Below are 18593 nucleotides of genomic sequence, written 5' to 3'. Positions count from 1 at the left end.
TGGGAGACAAAAAAGGGAGACTTGTCACTCAGAGGGATAATTTAAAAACGTTTGCCAAATAGAACCATCCACCTACAAATTAATTTTGTTTAAGTTAATGAATTTAACAAGGGATTTTAAAGTGGAAGGGTTATTACAATTAAGTACACACTTAATGTTAGTAGGGAGTGGGAATTTTTTTGGAAGAAAATCAAACAAGGAAGAGCCAATTTTGGGACAGTTAAAAAATATATGATTGGTTGATCCCTCATCTAAGCCGCACTCACATAGGGAATTATCTTTAATCCGCATTTTTGCAAGGTGAACCGGTGTACAAGCATGTCCAAGACGCAAGCGACAGATAATGGAAACACTCCTTTTAGATAAGTGGTGATATTTAAAGAACCAGGGTCTTGTGGGAATGCTCTGTTGGATGTCTGCATAATATCTACCAGCCAATCGTTTAGACTTTTCCCAATGAGTATTCCATGATTTGTAAAGGTGACTGCGTGGCAGGGAGGAAGCGTCATGCGCATATAACTTGTAATGTTCCAACGAGCCAGTGGTTATAGCAATTTTGGCGGATGAGTCTACTGTTTCATTACCAGGAATTCCTCGATGACTTGGGATCCAGGCCAAAACGACGTTTAAATTCAGCTGATTACACTGATATAGGGCTTCTCGAATTTTGAAAATTATTGGAAATTTGGATTTGGATTTGAAGGGGTTGGCTAAAATGGATTGAAGACAGCTTAGAGAATCGGTGAAAATTAGAGTGTTATTGAGTTGATGAGAGATAATGTAGCGAATAGCTTCAAGTATAGCAACAGATTCTCCGGTGAACACTGATGTAACAGGAGGACACTTAAAATTCAATGTTATTTTGTATGCTGGGATCCATACTGCAGCACCTGTGCATCCACCTTCGTCCAGCTTAGAAGCATCAGTATATATCTTGAGCCAGCCTTGCCAGTGTTCAGAGACAATATTGATAAATTCTTGGCCTGCAGAACATGAATCTTTAGTTATACCAAAGTTTAAAATAATCGAGGGATGGTAAAGTAGAGATTCAAAGCTGTTAGAGAAAAGGGGATTCAATGTCATGTTTTCAATCGGAGTGGGGAGACGGTTAAATTTCTGGTAACTTAACAAGATACATGGTAAACTCCGGGAGAGGTCATTGTTGATCAGTGAAGAGAGGAGGATTAATTTGTCATTTAATGGGTGAGTTGAATTTTGAGAAACTTTTAAATAAAATCTGTCACTGAGGTATTGTCGACGCAAATAGAGGGGAGGTTCCACGCTTTCAACTTGTAATCCGTTGATAGGCGAGGATTTCATAGCTCCCAGTATTATGCGAAGACATTTAGACTGGGTTTTAGTAAGCTTATCGAGGACGGATTTGTTGCACGGGTCTAACAGAAATGAAGCATAGTCAAAATGGCTACGAACGATAGCATTATATAGTAGCTTTTGGGAATAAGGATGAGCACCCCACCAGGCACCCGAGAGGGCTCGAAGAATATTTAACCCTTTTTCTGCCTTTCCAAGGATGTAACTGAAATGTGGGATACCTGACAATCGGGTGTCAAGAACTAATCCCAAAAACTTTACTTGATTGTTGCAGGGAATGGTATCGCCGTTCAATGAAATATCTAAATTTGGAATGGAACGTTTTCTAGTGAAGACAACGCAACTACATTTTTGAACAGAAATTGAGAGTCCATGATCTGTCATCCAGGAGTTAAGGTAATCTAATGCTGAGTTTAGACGGGAGCTTGCTTCGTTAATAGATTTGGAGGAGTAATACAGGGATATATCATCCGCGTACTGCAGTATGCTGCAGAAAGAGTCAACTGTTCTGTTTAGGTCGTATGTATAAACGCTATAGAGTAGGGGACTAAGCACAGACCCTTGAGGGAGGCCTTTCCATATTAAACGAGGAACAGAAGAGTCTTGGCATCTCACCGTTATTGATCTAGACATCAATGTGTTACAGATGAGACGTACCAGTTTCTCCGGGATACTCAGCAAGTGCAATTTTTGCCTGAGCAATGGGAGCAAAACATTATCATACGCGGAGGCTATGTCCAGGAAAACACCAACAAGGAATTCTTTATTTTGGAAAGCTACTCGAATATCGGTTGTCAAGATGCTCAAACTATCAAGAGTGCTCAGCCCTTTACGGAAGCCAAATTGGGACTTAGGCAAGATGTTGTTGGATTCTAAGAACCATTCTAAGCGGTTTTTGACCATGTGCTCCATTATTTTGAGAAGGACGGAAGAGAGAGCTATAGGACGGTAGGAATTGTGGTCTGAAGGTTCTTTTCCTGGTTTGGGGATTGGAATAACTATCTGTTGTTTCCAAGATTCCGGAAGAGAACCTAGATCATGAAAAGAGTTAATGGTGTCAAGAAAGTAATGTTTGGCTTTTTCGGGAGATTTTAATATAAAAGAGTATGGGATTCCATCTACCCCTGGGGAACAATCCTTTAAACCGTCAAGAGCCAATGACAGTTCTTCGAATGAAAAGGGCCGATCGAGGTTGTTTGTATGAGGGAGAAAACTACTGGGAGAAGGGAAGCTATCCATGAAAGGAACAAAAGGAGGGGCCAATTTGTCAGCGAAAGCATTTAACCATGCTGAGGGATCATTTGATGGAGCATTAATTGGTAATAAAGACCTACGGTATCTTTTGATATGCTTCCAAACTATTGAGGAAGGAGTTCTTGGAGACATAGTCTCGCAGAACTTAATCCAGCCCTTTCTCTTCTTTTTGGCCAGGAATTTTCTGGTTTGCGCAGCAGTTTTTTGGTAGAAGATGTAGTTCTCCATGGACATTGAACGATTGTATCTTTTTTCAGCCTCTTTACGATTTTGGACACTAGCAGTACACTCTGCATCCCACCAGGGAGGTGACACCTTCCTAGATGGGTTTTTTGTGGGAATATAGCTGATGTCAGCAGGGTATTCACAAACTCCGAGTACACATCAAGAGCGTTCTCGTTAGTGACGTTAGGTAGGTCCTTCAGTTTTTCTCTAACCGACGCATAATAGCCTGACCAATCAGCGTTATTTAATTTATATTTTAAGAGGGGAGGGGGGCGATTTATTACAGAGTTATTATTCGGTAGAGAAATTAAAATTGGAAAATGGTCACTACCGAACGTGCTCTTAAGAACACTCCAGGAAAGAATTGAGCTTAAATTAGGTGAACAAAACGAGACATCCACGGCAGACGCTGGGTTTTGAGACGGCGCACATCTTCTCGTTGGACAGCCACTGTTCAAAATGCAGAGGTCCAAATCATCCAAAAGATCCAAAAGCAATGATCCAGGGGAGTCAGAGTGATATGAGCCCCATGAGACGTGATGGGCATTTAAGTCACCCATAATGAGGACAGGGGGAGGAAGGGATATAATGGCAGAGCGTAATTCATTAATAGAGGAAGAGTTAGGACGAGGAATGTAAGCGGATAGAAAGGATATGTCAAATACTCGCACGGCCACGACATTAATGTCTTGACTGTGCGAGGGGAGAGGAAGTTGAGTATAGCGGAGAGAGCGCCTTACAAGTAAGGCACTTCCCGCGTAACCATCGGTCCTATCATCCCGGAGGCACGAGTAACCTGATACACGAAAGTGTGAACCAGGCACCAGCCATGTCTCCGAGATGGCTAGGACCGATGGAGAATATTTATTAATTAAAAAAGTTAATTCGTGTTTTTTACGTCTAATGCTTTTGCAGTTCCATTGGACTACCTCTGTCGACATTATTATTGCAAGTTAACTGCGAGATTTGGGAAAGCTTTTGCGCAACGTTGGACGGTAAGGTGTTTTTACGGCCAGAAACAATTTGAAGGATAAGAGAGAGAACCAGGTCCAGAAGGTTCTCCTCTCCTAAGGAGGAAAAAGAGTCATCGCCTAAAGCGCAGCCATTGGGGAGGGCGGAGGCACAGTTGCCTATTATGGCTTGGTGCGCCTGTTTGTCATACCCTTTATTCAATGGCGTATGAGGACGGGAAGGACGCGGGATGGACTTTCTGTAAGAGCTGGATTGAGTGGAGGGTGAGGATTGGGGGTAGGAAGATTGAGGAGTGGGGTTGGATTTTTGGGGAGATGGGGATTTAGCAATGTCTGCATATGACCTACGAACTGGCGCAAATTGGGAGGAGGCCTGGGAGTAAGAGACATTGTCCTGAGACATGGTGATCTTAATTGCCTTCTGCCGAGAGTGCTCTGGGCAGGACCTGTTTAAAGCAAAATGGGGGCCTTGACAGTTGATACATGTAGCTTTGTCTTCCGTAACTTGGCATTCCTCAGCAGAGTGTGGTTGTGTGCATCGGTAGCATCTTGGCTTGGATCGGCATTGAGACTTAACGTGGCCAAAACGACAGCAGTTCATGCATTGGATAGTTGGGAGTTGGTACGTCTCAACTGGTAATGAGTTGTGGAAGCAAAAGACTCTTTCCGGGAGAACTTGACCCTTAAATGTGACTACGACTGTTTGTGTGGGGACCCAGGAAGTTTGATTTTCTTGAACTAGTTTCCTATTGAGACGGCGCGCCTTCAAAAGGATACCGCAGCCGTCTGGGGTAGTCAAGGATTCTGCGAGTTCCTCCATGGTCCAGTCTGTAGGGATATTTCGAATGAGGCCCATGCGGGTCACGTTATAAGTTGGGATGGAAGCTACATATTTGTACATGGACAAAATTTCATTATTAAGGAAATTGTTGGCAGCAGTGGATGAAAGAAATTCGACAGAAATCCTGTTTCTGCCAATTTTTTTGACACCGTCTAAAATAATTCCCTGTATCTTGTTAGTGACCAGAAATTTGCCAAATCTCATGGGTTGAATATAAGCTGGGGAAGAAGGTTCATTTTCCACATGGGAAACGTGAACGATAAAGGGGCCTTTGTCCTGGTCGCTGTATATTTTAGGAGCAATCACAAGTGAGGGATGTGTGTACACCGATTGATGATTTTGTGAAGATCCGTCTGTGTTTGTCCTCTTGGCGGGCTCGGAGTCAACCTCCGTATCTAGGCGGCGTTTAGTTGCCGTTTGGGAGAATAAGGGTTGGGAGACCTCCATTGTATCCGTCTGATCTGGAGGATCAGGCGGGTCGGGAGGACTAGGGACCATTTTTGTTAAAACTTACCGAGAATAAATAAACTTATGTACCACCACCCTTGTTTTAGTAATAATTTAGCTTAAAATTGGTTTTCTTTAAAAGATTACACTAGTAATTACACCAAAACTAATTGTTTTCCTGAAACACGTGTAGCCACTGACACTCGCGAGACGGAAAAAAACAAGAAAAAGTTGAACCTCCCGCCTCGAGAGCTTCCCGCCCTTGGTAAATCTGACGTATGTATTGATAGAAGCACAGATTAAAAATAATGTGCCAAGCAGTGCCAAGCGCAAACAAATGCCAGCAAGCAAAAAATTTACCATAGACAAAATCCAAAATATTCTCCAAGAATGTCTTTGACATTGAAATATAGAGTGCGCAATTCTTTGCTGTTTTTATGGGTTTAAGTTAACGAGCTAAATTAATTAATTAGCATATATTGCTGATTGCAACACTTTTACTACCATTACCAATATACCGACGTATTTTATCTATTGGCTCTGTGCACGATTACAGCGCCAACTAGCGTCCACAACTTTGTGGGCTCTGTCACATTGACATTTAGGTCGTATAATTATTTGTGAAAAAATATCGAAATGAAAAAATAACAAATATTTTCAACTAATAAATTGTTGTGATACGATTTGGGTGGAAAAAAGGTTTTGAAATAATTTTGGTCATTCAAATCAAATGAGGTAAGTCCAAAAAGTGTGTTTAATTTTGATTGTGTCAGGGTTTGTTTACTTTATTTATAGTTGTAGTTTTACAGTAAAACAAAAAGAAAAAGCTACTTTGACGGTTTCATTATATAACAGTAAATATATTTAAATGTTCCTGTATCAGTAGTAATAAATTAAATATCGTTTTCAGATCGAAATGAGTATTGTTTTGAAGACCGGGTTTGTGAGTTTTACAATATCAAATACCGACCACAAACCGTATTTAAAGGAAAGTTGTTGGTATTGGCTGGACAAGTCCGAGATGTAGAAGAATTAAGAACAAAACAAGGGCAGAGTTCAATAATTCACGCTCTCATCATAAGGCAAACATCTGTGCACAACAACTACTGTGACTCATTTTTGTACTACCACGTTGTATAGTCTAGTTATTTCCAAATTGTAAACGGCTATTAAACCAGCCCTATCGAAAAACAGTCCACTCTTTTATTTAAGTCCCCAGTAGGACCCTATTCATGCGATTAATTAATGATATTAAAATGTATTATGTAGAATCGCTTTGCCATTGACAGATACATCTGATGACAGAGCTTACATTATTTCTACTTTTGACCACCATGAGCGCTGCGATCGATTATGTTACCCCCACCTAGTACTTCGCACCCAGCGAATAAGCTTAATTAATTTTTCAACTGCTGGTGAGATTCGGTTAATCTATTAACTGATTGACTACTGTCCACAGAGCAAAGTAATACATTGGCTACTGTCAATCAATGTAATAATTATAAAAAAAATATAATATAATCTCAAATATCCCTCTAGTGGGGGTGATGCTGGTGGAACTTCTGGTTGCACTGGGATAAATGAATAATTAAATTAAATAACGGTTTTTAAATAACTTTTAATCAACTTTTAAAAATGTTTTTGACACGTCACTTCCTTTTTCTTTTTTATTTGCTATCCGTGATCCAAATTGCAAGGCACGTTTAGGAAATAATGCAACATCTTTTAGGCCTAAGTGGAATGCTGCCATTCGCAAAAAAAGCTTATCACCAACACCTGGCCCCAAGTGTTCACTTGGAAAACATCTGTAAATTAAATAATAAATAACAACTTAAGTAAAATCATTAGTATAATCAGCTGCGGTGGTGGTTATGGCGGAGCTTGGGTAAACGGTACTGCGAATACCTAACGATTAAAAAAATAAAGGCATATTATATAACTTACTTTAACCATGGCCTTAAGCTTAAAATGAATTCCGTAAAGTCTTCATCTAAATATGGCATTCTTGGTTGTCGTCCGTGATCACAGATAACTCTATTATCTCGGGCCAAGTTTCGGAATGATATCCTCATCCAATCCAGCTGTAATTCTTTACTGAGGCCAGTCCAGCCATTGCGTTTAAAAGCATTTCTATGTCTAGTGTAACCACCAAATAATTCATCTGCACCTGAACCCAAAAACAGGATCTGTAACAGGAGAATAATAATATTTTAAAAAATATGTAATAATATTATGTAATATAAATGCCCTGCTAACAAATAACATACCCTGCAAGGAGACACAGATTGTAAATCTTGAGCTTTTGAAGCAAACCATAATGCTGATCCAAGACTTTCATCTAAGATGGTTTGTCTAGGGTATACCAAATCAGCAATAGCTGTTTCTTGATATGTATTCAATTCATCTTTAGGAACATTGATTTCCTTGAACACCCATTTCCTATAAATATTTAAAAAATCTTTGAATATCCGCCATACTCCAACAACTCCAACCGGAATTTACTGAATGTTTTTCATACTCTTACTAACCTATTAGGACAAAGGCGCTTTAGTTCTTCTAAAGACTGCTTGCCAGTTATCCTATCAGGCACTTCATAAGAGGAAGAGTCATCTTTTTTAAATGCAACATTCATAAGATCTATGCTTTGCGCCTTCGGTACATATTTATCGATCAGATATGCTAAGATGGTACAATCTAGTCCTCCAGAAAAAAGAACACCAACCGACGAGTGATCGCAAATAGTTTTCTTTGATAAACACATTTTACATAAACTTGGCTGTCTCTTCAGTCGGATTTTAACACTGCTGTCTAGTTTTTCAATTATTTGCACAACTGTTTCTCTTATAACTGAATTGTCTAACAGTTTTTCAATTATACTACATTTGTCTTTTGTTTCCAAAGATACCATTTCTATATATTTTATTGGCTCATCCTGAAATGTTAGTATAGTAATAAATTATATTTTGTAGACACAAAAAAAATTAAGATTATTATGTAATATTATGAAACCTCTCTAAAGATACAATTAAACATTTTTTTCTTTGTAGTGTGTATTATTAACATTTCTTTAAGTTGTGATCCTTTTTCAGTGGCTTTCTTCCTTTGGCATTGCACCTTTAGACATAATTATTCTGTAAACAAGTGCTACTAGTAAAAGAAAAAGAAAAGACTGTTAAAAAGCTAAAACATAACAAAGCAAAAGAAACTTACTTCTTTATCCATATCCCAATTTATACATGGATCAAATGAAAATTCTTCATCAGGTAAACCTTGTACTAATTTAACAGATTCCATCCAGTCATCCAATTTTAGTTCTTGATATTCAATATAATTATCCCATTGATACAGTTTTAATTTTTTTGTGATTAGATTAAGACAAAAAATATGAGTAGCTGGTATTTCTATACATTCATATTTTCTATCTGTAAAATCAGACATAACTCTACAATAATAATATTATGTTGATAGTTAAATATAATTTATGTTGAAATTATTATGTTGGTTCAAAATAAAAATAAATACAAGTAGGTACCTAAAACACTGCTGATCAAAATATTTTTATCATTTTTGTGCATTAACAATGAATTCCTCCCAATTCTGTCTCTGGTAAATATCAAATCATTTGTTGAATTGTTAAAATATACAATGCTAAATGGTCCTTTCAAACACTGTATTTCCTCTATGATATGATCAACAGAATTTTCCTGCAAATTAATATTAATTGTAAGAACAAAACTATCATCAACAACATTTGTAAAATTATTGTAAGTTCATATTACAATACCTAGACAATTTCATCTTACCGAAACTTGATAAAACTTTTCACATATCTGATCTGTATCACTTCTACGAGGGTCCCATTTTTCATCAAAAATATCACCATTGTACAAAAGAATACCTCTGTCATTTTTGATGGGCTGTATTGTTGGCTGGGGGCCCTGCATCCACAAAACTGCTCCACAGAATTCTACTTTTACTCCATTCGTTTCAATTTCACATTCTTGTATACTATCAGGGCCTCTGTTTTTAATTCTCTCTAGAACTTTTTTATCCTGAAATAATAATTGATAAAAGTTTCTGCTATAAGGTTTATTTTATTACTAAATAAACTTCTAAAAATTAAATGTTACTATTACTAAACTTCATAAAATATGGATTATTTTTAGTGAACTGACCTTTGAGCTACTGTCCATTGAATAACATATTTTACACAAAATACCACACATATTGATGGTGCTCTATTTGATTTATAATGATGTATAGATTAATCGCCTTTCCTATAATACATTAAATAAACATAACCTAGTAGTTTGGTTTGCAAATTCTCTCACAATTTTTCTGACTGTGACACTTGCAGGGTTGCCGACAGTAATAAACTAAAATACCCGAACGCATTGTCGAAACTTGATACCTACCACAATTAAATTATACAATGGCTATAATATAATTGTGATATTAGTACGTCAACGTGTAATATACGATTGTGGTTGCTCCAAAGTGGGAGTAACGTCGTGAGGAATCGGAGGAAGCTTATTCGCTTTAAATAAAATCCAGTTTTAATGAATGATTTGTAAAAAGATTTGACAAGACAAGATTACGTGAAACATGGCGCATTATTCAGACCTAAAATTGCCGCATTTTCCCCAAATTGCAGCTCTTCCTACACATTCCCCAACAAGCTTCACTTTCTCCACAGTTTGGGGAATTTCCCACAGATTGGCAACCATAGAGAAAAAGTAATACATTGTTGGCAACTTTGCACTTGTCAAGAAGAATGAAGAAGAAGAAGAAGACTTCTTCACTTCTCTACTATTAATCAAAGATATTATAATACTAGAATAACCAAATATGGAAAATTTCTTGAGAGATAAATAGTTTTATTAAAAACTGAGGTTGATTCTTGGGTAAATTTTGTGCGTAGGTAGATTTCAAATTTGGTATAAAAACCTGGAAAAGTAGGGGAAAGGGATAATGACATTCAAAATTTAATTGATGTGGGAATATTGGAATATTTATCATTTTTCAGTACCAGATATGATTTTAATTTCATAAATCCATAGAGGCATAAATTGTTGGCATTGTGTGAGATTGAGTATGTCACGTCCTTATGTGTGTCCAATTTTGCCAAGTGAGAATTATTTTTCCGTATTTGACGGGTTAAGGGGTAACCGATGATGTGTGGAGAGGTGGAGAACTAAAAAAAACACAGATATGGATTAGAGAAAAAAAAGGTAATAAGTCATGATATGTCATAATGACAGCGTTGACAGCTTTTGACAAATTGACAGATTACCTTCTGATCACTCGCCCACCACGCACATTTGTGAATTTATTGAATTGCGACTTGCGTTGTGATGGTGATATTCGTGTTATTTCCCTATTATTCGTGAGTGGAGCAATCAAACAGAATTGCTATTACCTCAAATCCACACGCCAATACTCCACTTGTTTCTAAGACTGACTACAACAACAACATTACGAAAGTGTTCTAAGATCTGTAACAGAAGTTTTTCTCCAAGTTTATTTATCGAAGAAAGAAAAAGAATAATGGCAGAACAAAGTACTGATAACGCTACCAGCGAAGTGGAGAATAATTATTCCACTCCAGCAAATGATCCTAAAAACATGCAGGAAGTGACTCAATACGTAAGTTGTTTTTATCTTATTTTTTTGTGGTTAATGGATATAACATGTTTACATAATTTATTAACTTACATACGCATACATTATATACGTATTATATAGTTGAGTTACGTAGATATAGTGGAAACTAAGGGGCTGGTACTAATATCAAATAATGCAATTATGTAAATTTCAGGTACAATCACTTCTTCAAAACATGCAGGATAAGTTCCAAAGCATGTCAGATCAGATAATAAACAGAATAGATGAAATGGGGACAAGAGTGGATGAACTGGAGAAAAATATCACAGACCTCATGACCCAGGCCGGGGTGGAGAATGAAAAGTAATGAAAGCTTCCTTGTTCAACCAAAGGGTTGAAATAATCATCTTTTGTTAATAGTCACATTAGTCACCCAAAGAGAATTGTGCCTCTGTCACATACTTTGTAATATGTGTAAGTAAAAAACCACACAGCATAAAATGTTAAGAATTATTAAATTTTGTAACACATACTTAGATGCTAGACACATTATTGGTTTAGAATTAGGTTTCATTTGTTGTTAATAAATTAGTGGGCACATAATTTTATAACAAACTGTGACAATACATTATTAAATTATAGGGGTGAGGTCAAATAAGATTAGTTGTTGTCTAAGCAGCATTTGGTTTCATGATATTTTGTGAAATACATAATAAGTCAATTCATAATTAACATACCCAAAAATATTTTTAATTAGAATGTTAAAATCATTTCACCTCACCCTGAGAATTTACCAGTTTCATTTATTTGTAAGTTCATTATTATTACTGAAAGATGTACTTTATGTATTGATCATAAGATTTTTAATGAAGCACCATTATTAAAATGAAACAACTAGTTCAAATACTTTGCCTGTAAGTTAATTGTAGCAAGGATAAATTTGGATGTTAGTAATGCTAGATTCATGCAAACAATTATGTGAAATATTGTTAAATCAATAAAAACATCTTAGATTACTGTATCATACATATTGTACCATTAAGTGCCAGGTAGTGTATTGATTTTAGACATGGCTATAAAGTGTACCAGGCACAGAGCAGGACCAGATACAAGGAAAATCAATACAGCATAACTCAAAAAGTAGGCATGTTTGAAATCCATACAGATATGCATCGAAGGAACCCATACTTGTAAGAATTAAGGTTAGTTGTGTAATGAAAACATGGGGCTGATATGTTTTAAATTGGTTTATAAATTGTGTAAAAAGCAACATTAGTAGCATAATGCCTTTCACTATATTACTTTGTTTAAATTGCAGTTTTGAAGCTTTTGTTATTACATTAATCCTTTATGTTAGTATGTTATGTATTACCCTGGCATCATGCAAAAGGAGTAACTAAAATGTGATCATACCTATTGGGGTAGAGCAGATTTTAGTTATTTTTGACTAAGAAAAGACAAAGAAAAGGACCTGCATGTATTTTTTATTATTAGTGGCTAAAGTATTTTGTTTGTTTTGTCATTGTATAGTTTATGAAGCCCATGTATTTAATGCAAAATTATTGAATTTCCTCAACACATAAGTGCCTTTAGGTGGCAAGCAAGTAATTTTGTACCAAATAAAATAATGATTGCCAAACTTTTCGCTGCCAGTAGCAATAGCATGCTGACCGACTGGATGATGATACATAATACATTAAACTAGTTAAGATGTGAAGTATTTAAATACACAAATCACTGTCCTTTGTGCTCATATCAACTTATTTATGTTGTAATTGTGTAATAAAATACAAAATTTGAATAATCCTTATTTTATTTATTAAAATCATAGGTGTGTTACATTAATTAAACATTAGGTTTTACATGAAAATTAATACCTACGCATGTTTTATTAGATAAACCATAGATAATATGTGTAAGTGCTAAACTAAGTATGTTGCATTTTCATCAACGTGATTCAGTCTCCTCAGAAGTGTCATGGTCTCCAGATTCTTCAGATTCCTATAATAAAAACATTTCCTGGCTTAGTCTTAAAAAAAGCAATAAATAAAATATGCTAATAAGTTATGAGTAAGAAGCGTAATTAAAACGATGTACTATTTAATAATTTTTCATGGATACTACTTCAGAATAGTTAATAAATCGCCTTAATATATTCTAGGCTCGATTCTCAAGAACTTCAAATTTTTCAACACCAATGAGTTAGATTAACTGTTAAAAATATTTTAGTTTAATGTAATTAAAAAACTAAAGTAAAATGTACAAAATGCTTATATAATAAAAAGTGAGTGATGCTGTTGCATATTATTATGGGATACTTAAATAAAACTGCGCACAAAAAGGACTCTTTATTGTTGTTTATAATAAAACTCAGCTAGTTTTAATATTCAATTGCTATCACGAAAATTACATACAGGACAGGAACATAAATTATCTTAGTTTCTCATATTATTTTTTCATTTGTAATAGTTTTAGGGATGTAAAGCCGCTCTATAAGTTTTACTTCGTAACTTACGTAAATTAAGCGGGGTAAATTCTAAACTCTAACCCGACCCGAGAACTCCCAGGTCGCGGATTTTTAGGCATAGGCCTTGGTACTATTACTTATTCCTATAGATTTAATTAGTTTTTAGTTTTACCGTGGTCTCATCCTCTTCTTTAGATGACGAATGGTTCATTAGAGTAGCCAAGGAGCTGGACCTCCCAACAGCCGAATTAATGTTCTCTGGTGACTTTACTCTTCGTAAACTCTGCAATGCCGTGAATAGGGATATTAAATGAGTACCTAATAAACAAATATTTTAAATAATATGTCCGTCAAGCAAGTCTACCTACGAGCTCGGCATATAATTAGAATATACTAGAGCTGTAGGGGAACTAAAGAAAATAGCAGATAATTAAATTGCAATCCTAATACCGACTTATTTATTTATTTCTTCTTTATACAAGTATCATGTTAGACCTTGAACTACATTAAGAGGGTAATTTGTCTGCAACACCCTGTATTACTTATGACACGTGAATCTAAGTTGGGCGTGTCTTGTAAGAAAGTGTTTCTTGCAACAAAAAAAAATAATAAGTGTTGTTTAGAAGTTTGTACCATTGTGTCATCGTCTTCTCGTGAGGGTGAGTGCTGATTCATCAGCGACGCCAAAGACGATGACCGGGCAGATATGCCGGTGTTCACTTGTTTCTCTGGAGACCGCAACTTCCTTCTGAAATTCTGTGACAAAGACTTAGTTACTATTTCATAAAACGGTAACGGTACACTTGAATAAACAATATTTACCGCCTGATCCTCATAATCCGACAGACCTGTATTGAGCCGCTTTACAAAAAGAAGTAAAATAAGTTAACGTTAATTTTTACAGTGATGTACCTATACTATAGAGTTGATTACATAATAATTTTCTTCATTTTCAATACGTCATAAAATTTAAGTAGGCTAAGATTGTGGGTATTGATGTACTGCGGTTGAATATACCAAGACCATACGCGTATAATATTACAAACCTCTAGATCAGCCTTTTCGTTTATATCGCCTATCTGTTGATGCGCAACAGTAAGTAACTCCACTGCCTTTGCGTGAAACTTTAGCTCAATCATGACAAAGTCTGACAGAAGAGTCTTCAACTGCTGCAGTTTGCGTCGCTCGAAGAATTCTGTCTGCTCGCTGAGGCCTTTCGCTGTGCGAGACATCTCTGCTGATGCCTTTAATAATTCCGATTCCGCGTACGTCTGGTAAGAATTTTGAATAATACAGAATTTTTTTTGTAAAATATCATGGTTATAGGCAATAGGAAGTCATTAGGCTTTAATAAAAAAAAATGTAGTAGATAATAACGCACGACTTGCTGTCTGTTGAATGGCTGTCTCTCCCTGGCCTTGTCAAGTACTTTCTTCCTTGCCAATTCCTTTTCCCTGACGTTCATCGTGTGTTTGAGCTCCTCTCGAGCATGTTTGCAAATCGTTTCATATTGACACAGCTCTCCAACAACCTAGTTAAGTAAGCATTAGGTATTATCGTTATAAGCATGCACTGTCTGTAGAAGCACAAAATGTGCCTGTAATGTGCTTCAAATTGCCGAAAAATTGCCAAGAAATTAGTTTTGAAGCTGTAAGTATTATGTAACATGGAAAATGTATTTAAATTCACCCGCCAAATGTAGGGCGGGAATACGTCAGGTAGGACGACGACTTTGAAGCACAAAATAAACATTGATTTTTATGTCCGAAGTGTGACAGGAAATATAATGAGATAGAATAGTCTGATGTGCTTTTAAGTTTTATTACCTATATTAATTAGGTATAATAGATACCTACCTTTGCTTCCAATCGTTGAACCTCGCAGTTTCGATACTCTTCAATAGCAGTAAGAGTTATAGATAAATTCTCTAGGCCTGCACTCAGAGATTTATTGACTATTTCGTTATTTGAATAGTCTTTTAATACTTTGGTTAGTTCATCACCCATGTCACGTAAGCTAGAAATAATGTATTCTATTAAGTACAATTAAATTGTTTTTGAACAACTAAGTACCCGTGTCGCGTGGAGTTTACACAGCGGATACTTACGCTTAGAAGTAGAAGTAGTCATAGTAGATATCGACTTAAGTAGTCCATTTTAACTTTTAAACTTACCGGGCAGTTTTCCGGGTGTAATCGCCGAAAGCAACACATAATTCTCCAAAGTTCTTTTCTACTGTTGTTATTCTATCTTGTATAAACTTTGCTTGTTGTTCATAACTTAAAGAATGGGAATTATCACCGCGAAACATTACTGGACCTACCGAACGGTAGGGGTCTACGTAAAGTTTAAGTACCTCTAAAGACTAATGTAGGTAATATTGTTTATTATGAAATTGTTTAAAATTTTCTACAGTACCAGTACTCCGACTGCAACTTTTGTTTACGTTTTTTGTTACCATGGTAACTGAGATGTCTTTTTCCCCATTCCAATTCACGAAATTATAGTAAAAAAGATATAAAAAAGAAAAACAATTATAGTTTTGAATATCTTTGCGCAAAAAACAAACCTGTCTTCTGTCAGTGTCAGCTGTCATTTGTCATCGCTGTTTTGTCCATTCTCAGCTGTTTGTTTCTTTGTGATTATTTTGGATTTAATTATTAAAATGAATGAAGAAATAGACGAATACGATATTTATCATCAAGATTTTACGACTGTATCAGAGTGGGAAGTATTTATTGCTCGATTAGAGGAGATTCTTAACGAGTGGCGATTACCAAAATCCAAAATACCTAAACATCAGCAATTCACAAAGAAATGGATTAGCAAATCTGAAGAGATTTCATTCCAAGGTCTAAAATTTAAGTTATCTTACCACGCTTTAGAACCTATTGTTGGGGTTGACAATGTAGAGGAGTCAGATGACAAGTTTTTACATAATGAATTGCAAAATGGTATTTGGGATGCCACATCACATTTTATGGATGAAGAGGATGGAAGCCCATTTCCTGTCTCTAGTTGGTTTGGGTTAAAACGTTATTTGATGGTGTGCTCAGAACTACCACTTGTAGAGGGTAGTGTGATAAAAGTAGTAATGAGTTCAATTAATATTGCCTTTGCAAATGTCGATTGTGGAGTTCCCATATTTGTAAAAATAAGAGAACATTGGCAGCAGAACTATCTAGGGTTCTATGAAGACAATGAGTACAAAAGTAGCTTTGATACCATTCACCTAAAAAGGATATCAAACCAGTGTTCCCACTTGACTGGCTTAGTTAGCTTGTTTAAATCTAAAATAGGATCCCCTGTCGCTCTTGATGCTGTAGTAGTGTCTACAAAGTTTTCCTATGAGCTGAAAGACTCTGATGCATTTATATGGAAGAAGACAACACATTCCAATGAGTTTTTGTCAATAGATGGTTTTGATGTCAAGAAACTGATAGAACTTCCATTTGGTTCTGAAAAGAATCCTATAAGTAGCGTTCTTCTGAATGCTATTTGGCCAAAGTTTAGAGAGAGTGCCATTGTCGATTCTTCGACATTTTCTGATATTGATCCAATCATGGCCCCTCTGTGGACGGTCACCTTGAAGATGAGGGACAACATCAATTGCCAGTTGTCAGAGACAATAGGCAAGGTGATGGACTTGTTAGACAATAGTAACTTACTTATGGATGTGCTTGGGCTGAGCAGAAGCTTGGGGATTGTGAATCCTTTGCAGAAAATAACTGAGGCACCCATTACTATTTCAAAGCTGGTGAAGGCAGCCATGGGCCATGGTACTGTTTCCGAATTCAAGGGACCCATAGCTGATGACTTGTTAATGCCACTACTGTACTATATATTTCCTGATGCTGTTGAGGATGATACGTTTAATTATCCAGAACAATTAGAGGTCGAATTTAAGGTACAAATAATTTTTGTAATCACATTTAATAATCTGTAATCAATCCCAGGTTTCTAATTAGTATGTTGTTTAATTCAGCTTTAATTATGAAGGTTAATATTCAAAATTGACTGAACTTCTTTTGTTTCTCTTTAGATAAAAGTTTGTTATATTTTTTTAAATGTGTCTTTCCAGTCAGAAGCGAATGAAGCCAAACTCTGCAACTACGTGAAGACGAGCCCCTATGGCGGGCTGGTGTGGCGGCTGTCGGTGACGGCGGCGCGGCTGCACGACGCCGGCGGGCTGGCCTACCTGGCGCACCTGTGGTACGAGTTCACGCAGGAGCTGCAGTACCGGTGGGAACACAGGATCGTGGTCCCGGGGTATGTACTTCATTTTGTGTACTTATAATTTGACTAGCTTTCCGCCCGCGGCTTCGCCCGCGTGGAATTTTGTCTGTCACAGAAAAACTTTATCGCGCGCGTCCCTGTTTCAAAAACCGGGATAAAAACTATATCCTATGTCCTTACCCGGGACTCAAACTACCTCCCTGCCAAATTTCATCAAAATCGGTTCAGTGGTTTAGGGGTGAAAGCGAGACAGACAGACAGACAGAGTTATTTTCGCATTTATATTTTATTTTTTTATTTATTTATTTGGGTAAAAAAACAGTATTGAAGTACAGTAGCAAATAAATAGTAATAATATACCAATATTATCTAAATTCAACACCAGCATCATTTACCACAGTTTAGATAAAACAGTTAATTAAACTTGTGTTGAGAGTGGCCGTAGTAAACACTTATTACGTAGGTACAGGCGGTAGCACATCGAAGGAGACACTGTGGCATCTTCTGCGGTTGTCTAAATGCCATTTTGCGGCAAAAATCGCATGTAGACAACCACATCCATCATACCAACAAATATTTAAATGATATTCTGCAACAAAAATGTATAGTCTGATCTATAATATTAGTATAGAGTATAGATTCTAAAGCCTAGGGTGGGGAGAGGACTTACTACTGCACCTCGATTTCAACAGTCATCATGATTATGGTTATAGTAAAGGTATGTATTTTCAAATAAACTAGAAAATACATATTCATACATACTGGTAAGACATTATCTGTGTAGAGGAAGAGTTTCTGATCAAGAAGACAAAATAATCAATTCATCTCAACATGTTTAATCCAGGAAAAATAGTTGAAAATATATGGATAACATTATTCATCAATTATAAATTGGTTTTATGAGACAACATTTTTCGGCACTGTAGATAGGTAAGTAAATAAATAGATAAAAGTATTATTTACAAGTATATCCTTTTTGCTTATCTATTTTAAGTATTTCATTCATTATTCATTACATAAAATAGCACCATTTGGATTGCGCTGCATTTACATATTTGGTTGTTGTATTTAACAGATTTCCTTTATTTATAAACAGGTTTTAATCTAACTTATCTAATATATACAGCCTTATTTTTATCTTACATTTACCCTTACTTGTCTAGTAAACATATTTATTGAAGTATGTTTGATTATCCACAGGAATATTTTAATCAATC

General features: G+C 36.2%; 4 protein-coding genes across 7 annotated transcripts in view; 2 read left to right on the top strand and 2 right to left on the bottom strand.

Annotated features, from left to right (window-relative positions):
* Positions 1-6668: 6668 nt before the first annotated feature.
* On the bottom strand, positions 6669-9451 carry LOC135088239 (asparagine synthetase domain-containing protein CG17486). Of its 2 annotated transcripts, XM_063983118.1 has the most exons (8): positions 9246-9451; positions 8874-9122; positions 8603-8774; positions 8281-8492; positions 7599-8002; positions 7338-7509; positions 7015-7256; positions 6669-6875 (listed from the first exon to the last, which is right to left on the bottom strand). In XM_063983118.1, exons 1-8 carry the CDS (start codon positions 9294-9296, stop codon positions 6689-6691), a joined length of 1689 nt encoding a protein of 562 aa, XP_063839188.1. In that variant the 5' UTR covers positions 9297-9451; the 3' UTR covers positions 6669-6688. The 2 variants fall into 2 exon arrangements, with proteins under 2 accessions (XP_063839188.1, XP_063839189.1); XM_063983119.1 differs by lacking the exon at positions 9246-9451 and having other exon boundaries at positions 8969-9052.
* Positions 9452-10353: 902 nt separating this feature from the next.
* Positions 10354-11092, top strand: LOC135087655 (heat shock factor-binding protein 1). The gene is made up of 2 exons (XM_063982401.1): positions 10354-10716; positions 10889-11092. The coding sequence occupies exons 1-2, from the start codon at positions 10618-10620 to the stop codon at positions 11039-11041; spliced, it is 252 nt and encodes an 83-aa protein (XP_063838471.1). The 5' UTR covers positions 10354-10617; the 3' UTR covers positions 11042-11092.
* A 1506-nt stretch (positions 11093-12598) lies between these two features.
* Positions 12599-15572, bottom strand: LOC135087654 (CBY1-interacting BAR domain-containing protein 1). 3 transcript variants are annotated; one of them, XM_063982398.1, is made up of 8 exons: positions 15315-15572; positions 14998-15157; positions 14523-14672; positions 14188-14412; positions 13964-14002; positions 13775-13897; positions 13314-13424; positions 12599-12675 (listed from the first exon to the last, which is right to left on the bottom strand). In XM_063982398.1, exons 1-8 carry the CDS (start codon positions 15449-15451, stop codon positions 12622-12624), a joined length of 999 nt encoding a protein of 332 aa, XP_063838468.1. In that variant the 5' UTR covers positions 15452-15572; the 3' UTR covers positions 12599-12621. The 3 variants fall into 3 exon arrangements, with proteins under 3 accessions (XP_063838468.1, XP_063838469.1, XP_063838470.1); XM_063982399.1 differs by lacking the exon at positions 13964-14002; XM_063982400.1 differs by lacking the exon at positions 14523-14672.
* Positions 15573-15741: 169 nt separating this feature from the next.
* The window catches only part of LOC135087653 (rab3 GTPase-activating protein catalytic subunit), a 32011-nt gene continuing 29159 nt past the window's right edge, over positions 15742-18593 (top strand). Inside the window, exons 1-2 of the mRNA XM_063982397.1 lie at positions 15742-17047; positions 17222-17409. Coding sequence (XP_063838467.1) covers positions 15806-17047; positions 17222-17409 — 1430 coding nt within the window. The 5' untranslated portion in view covers positions 15742-15805. The remainder of the gene's footprint in view (positions 17048-17221; positions 17410-18593) is intronic.

The sequence above is a fragment of the Ostrinia nubilalis genome, chromosome 3 (assembly GCF_963855985.1).
Source record: "Ostrinia nubilalis chromosome 3, ilOstNubi1.1, whole genome shotgun sequence".
In the NCBI taxonomy this organism is placed as follows: domain Eukaryota; kingdom Metazoa; phylum Arthropoda; class Insecta; order Lepidoptera; family Crambidae; genus Ostrinia; species Ostrinia nubilalis.
This window is presented reverse-complemented; position numbering and strand designations above follow the sequence as displayed.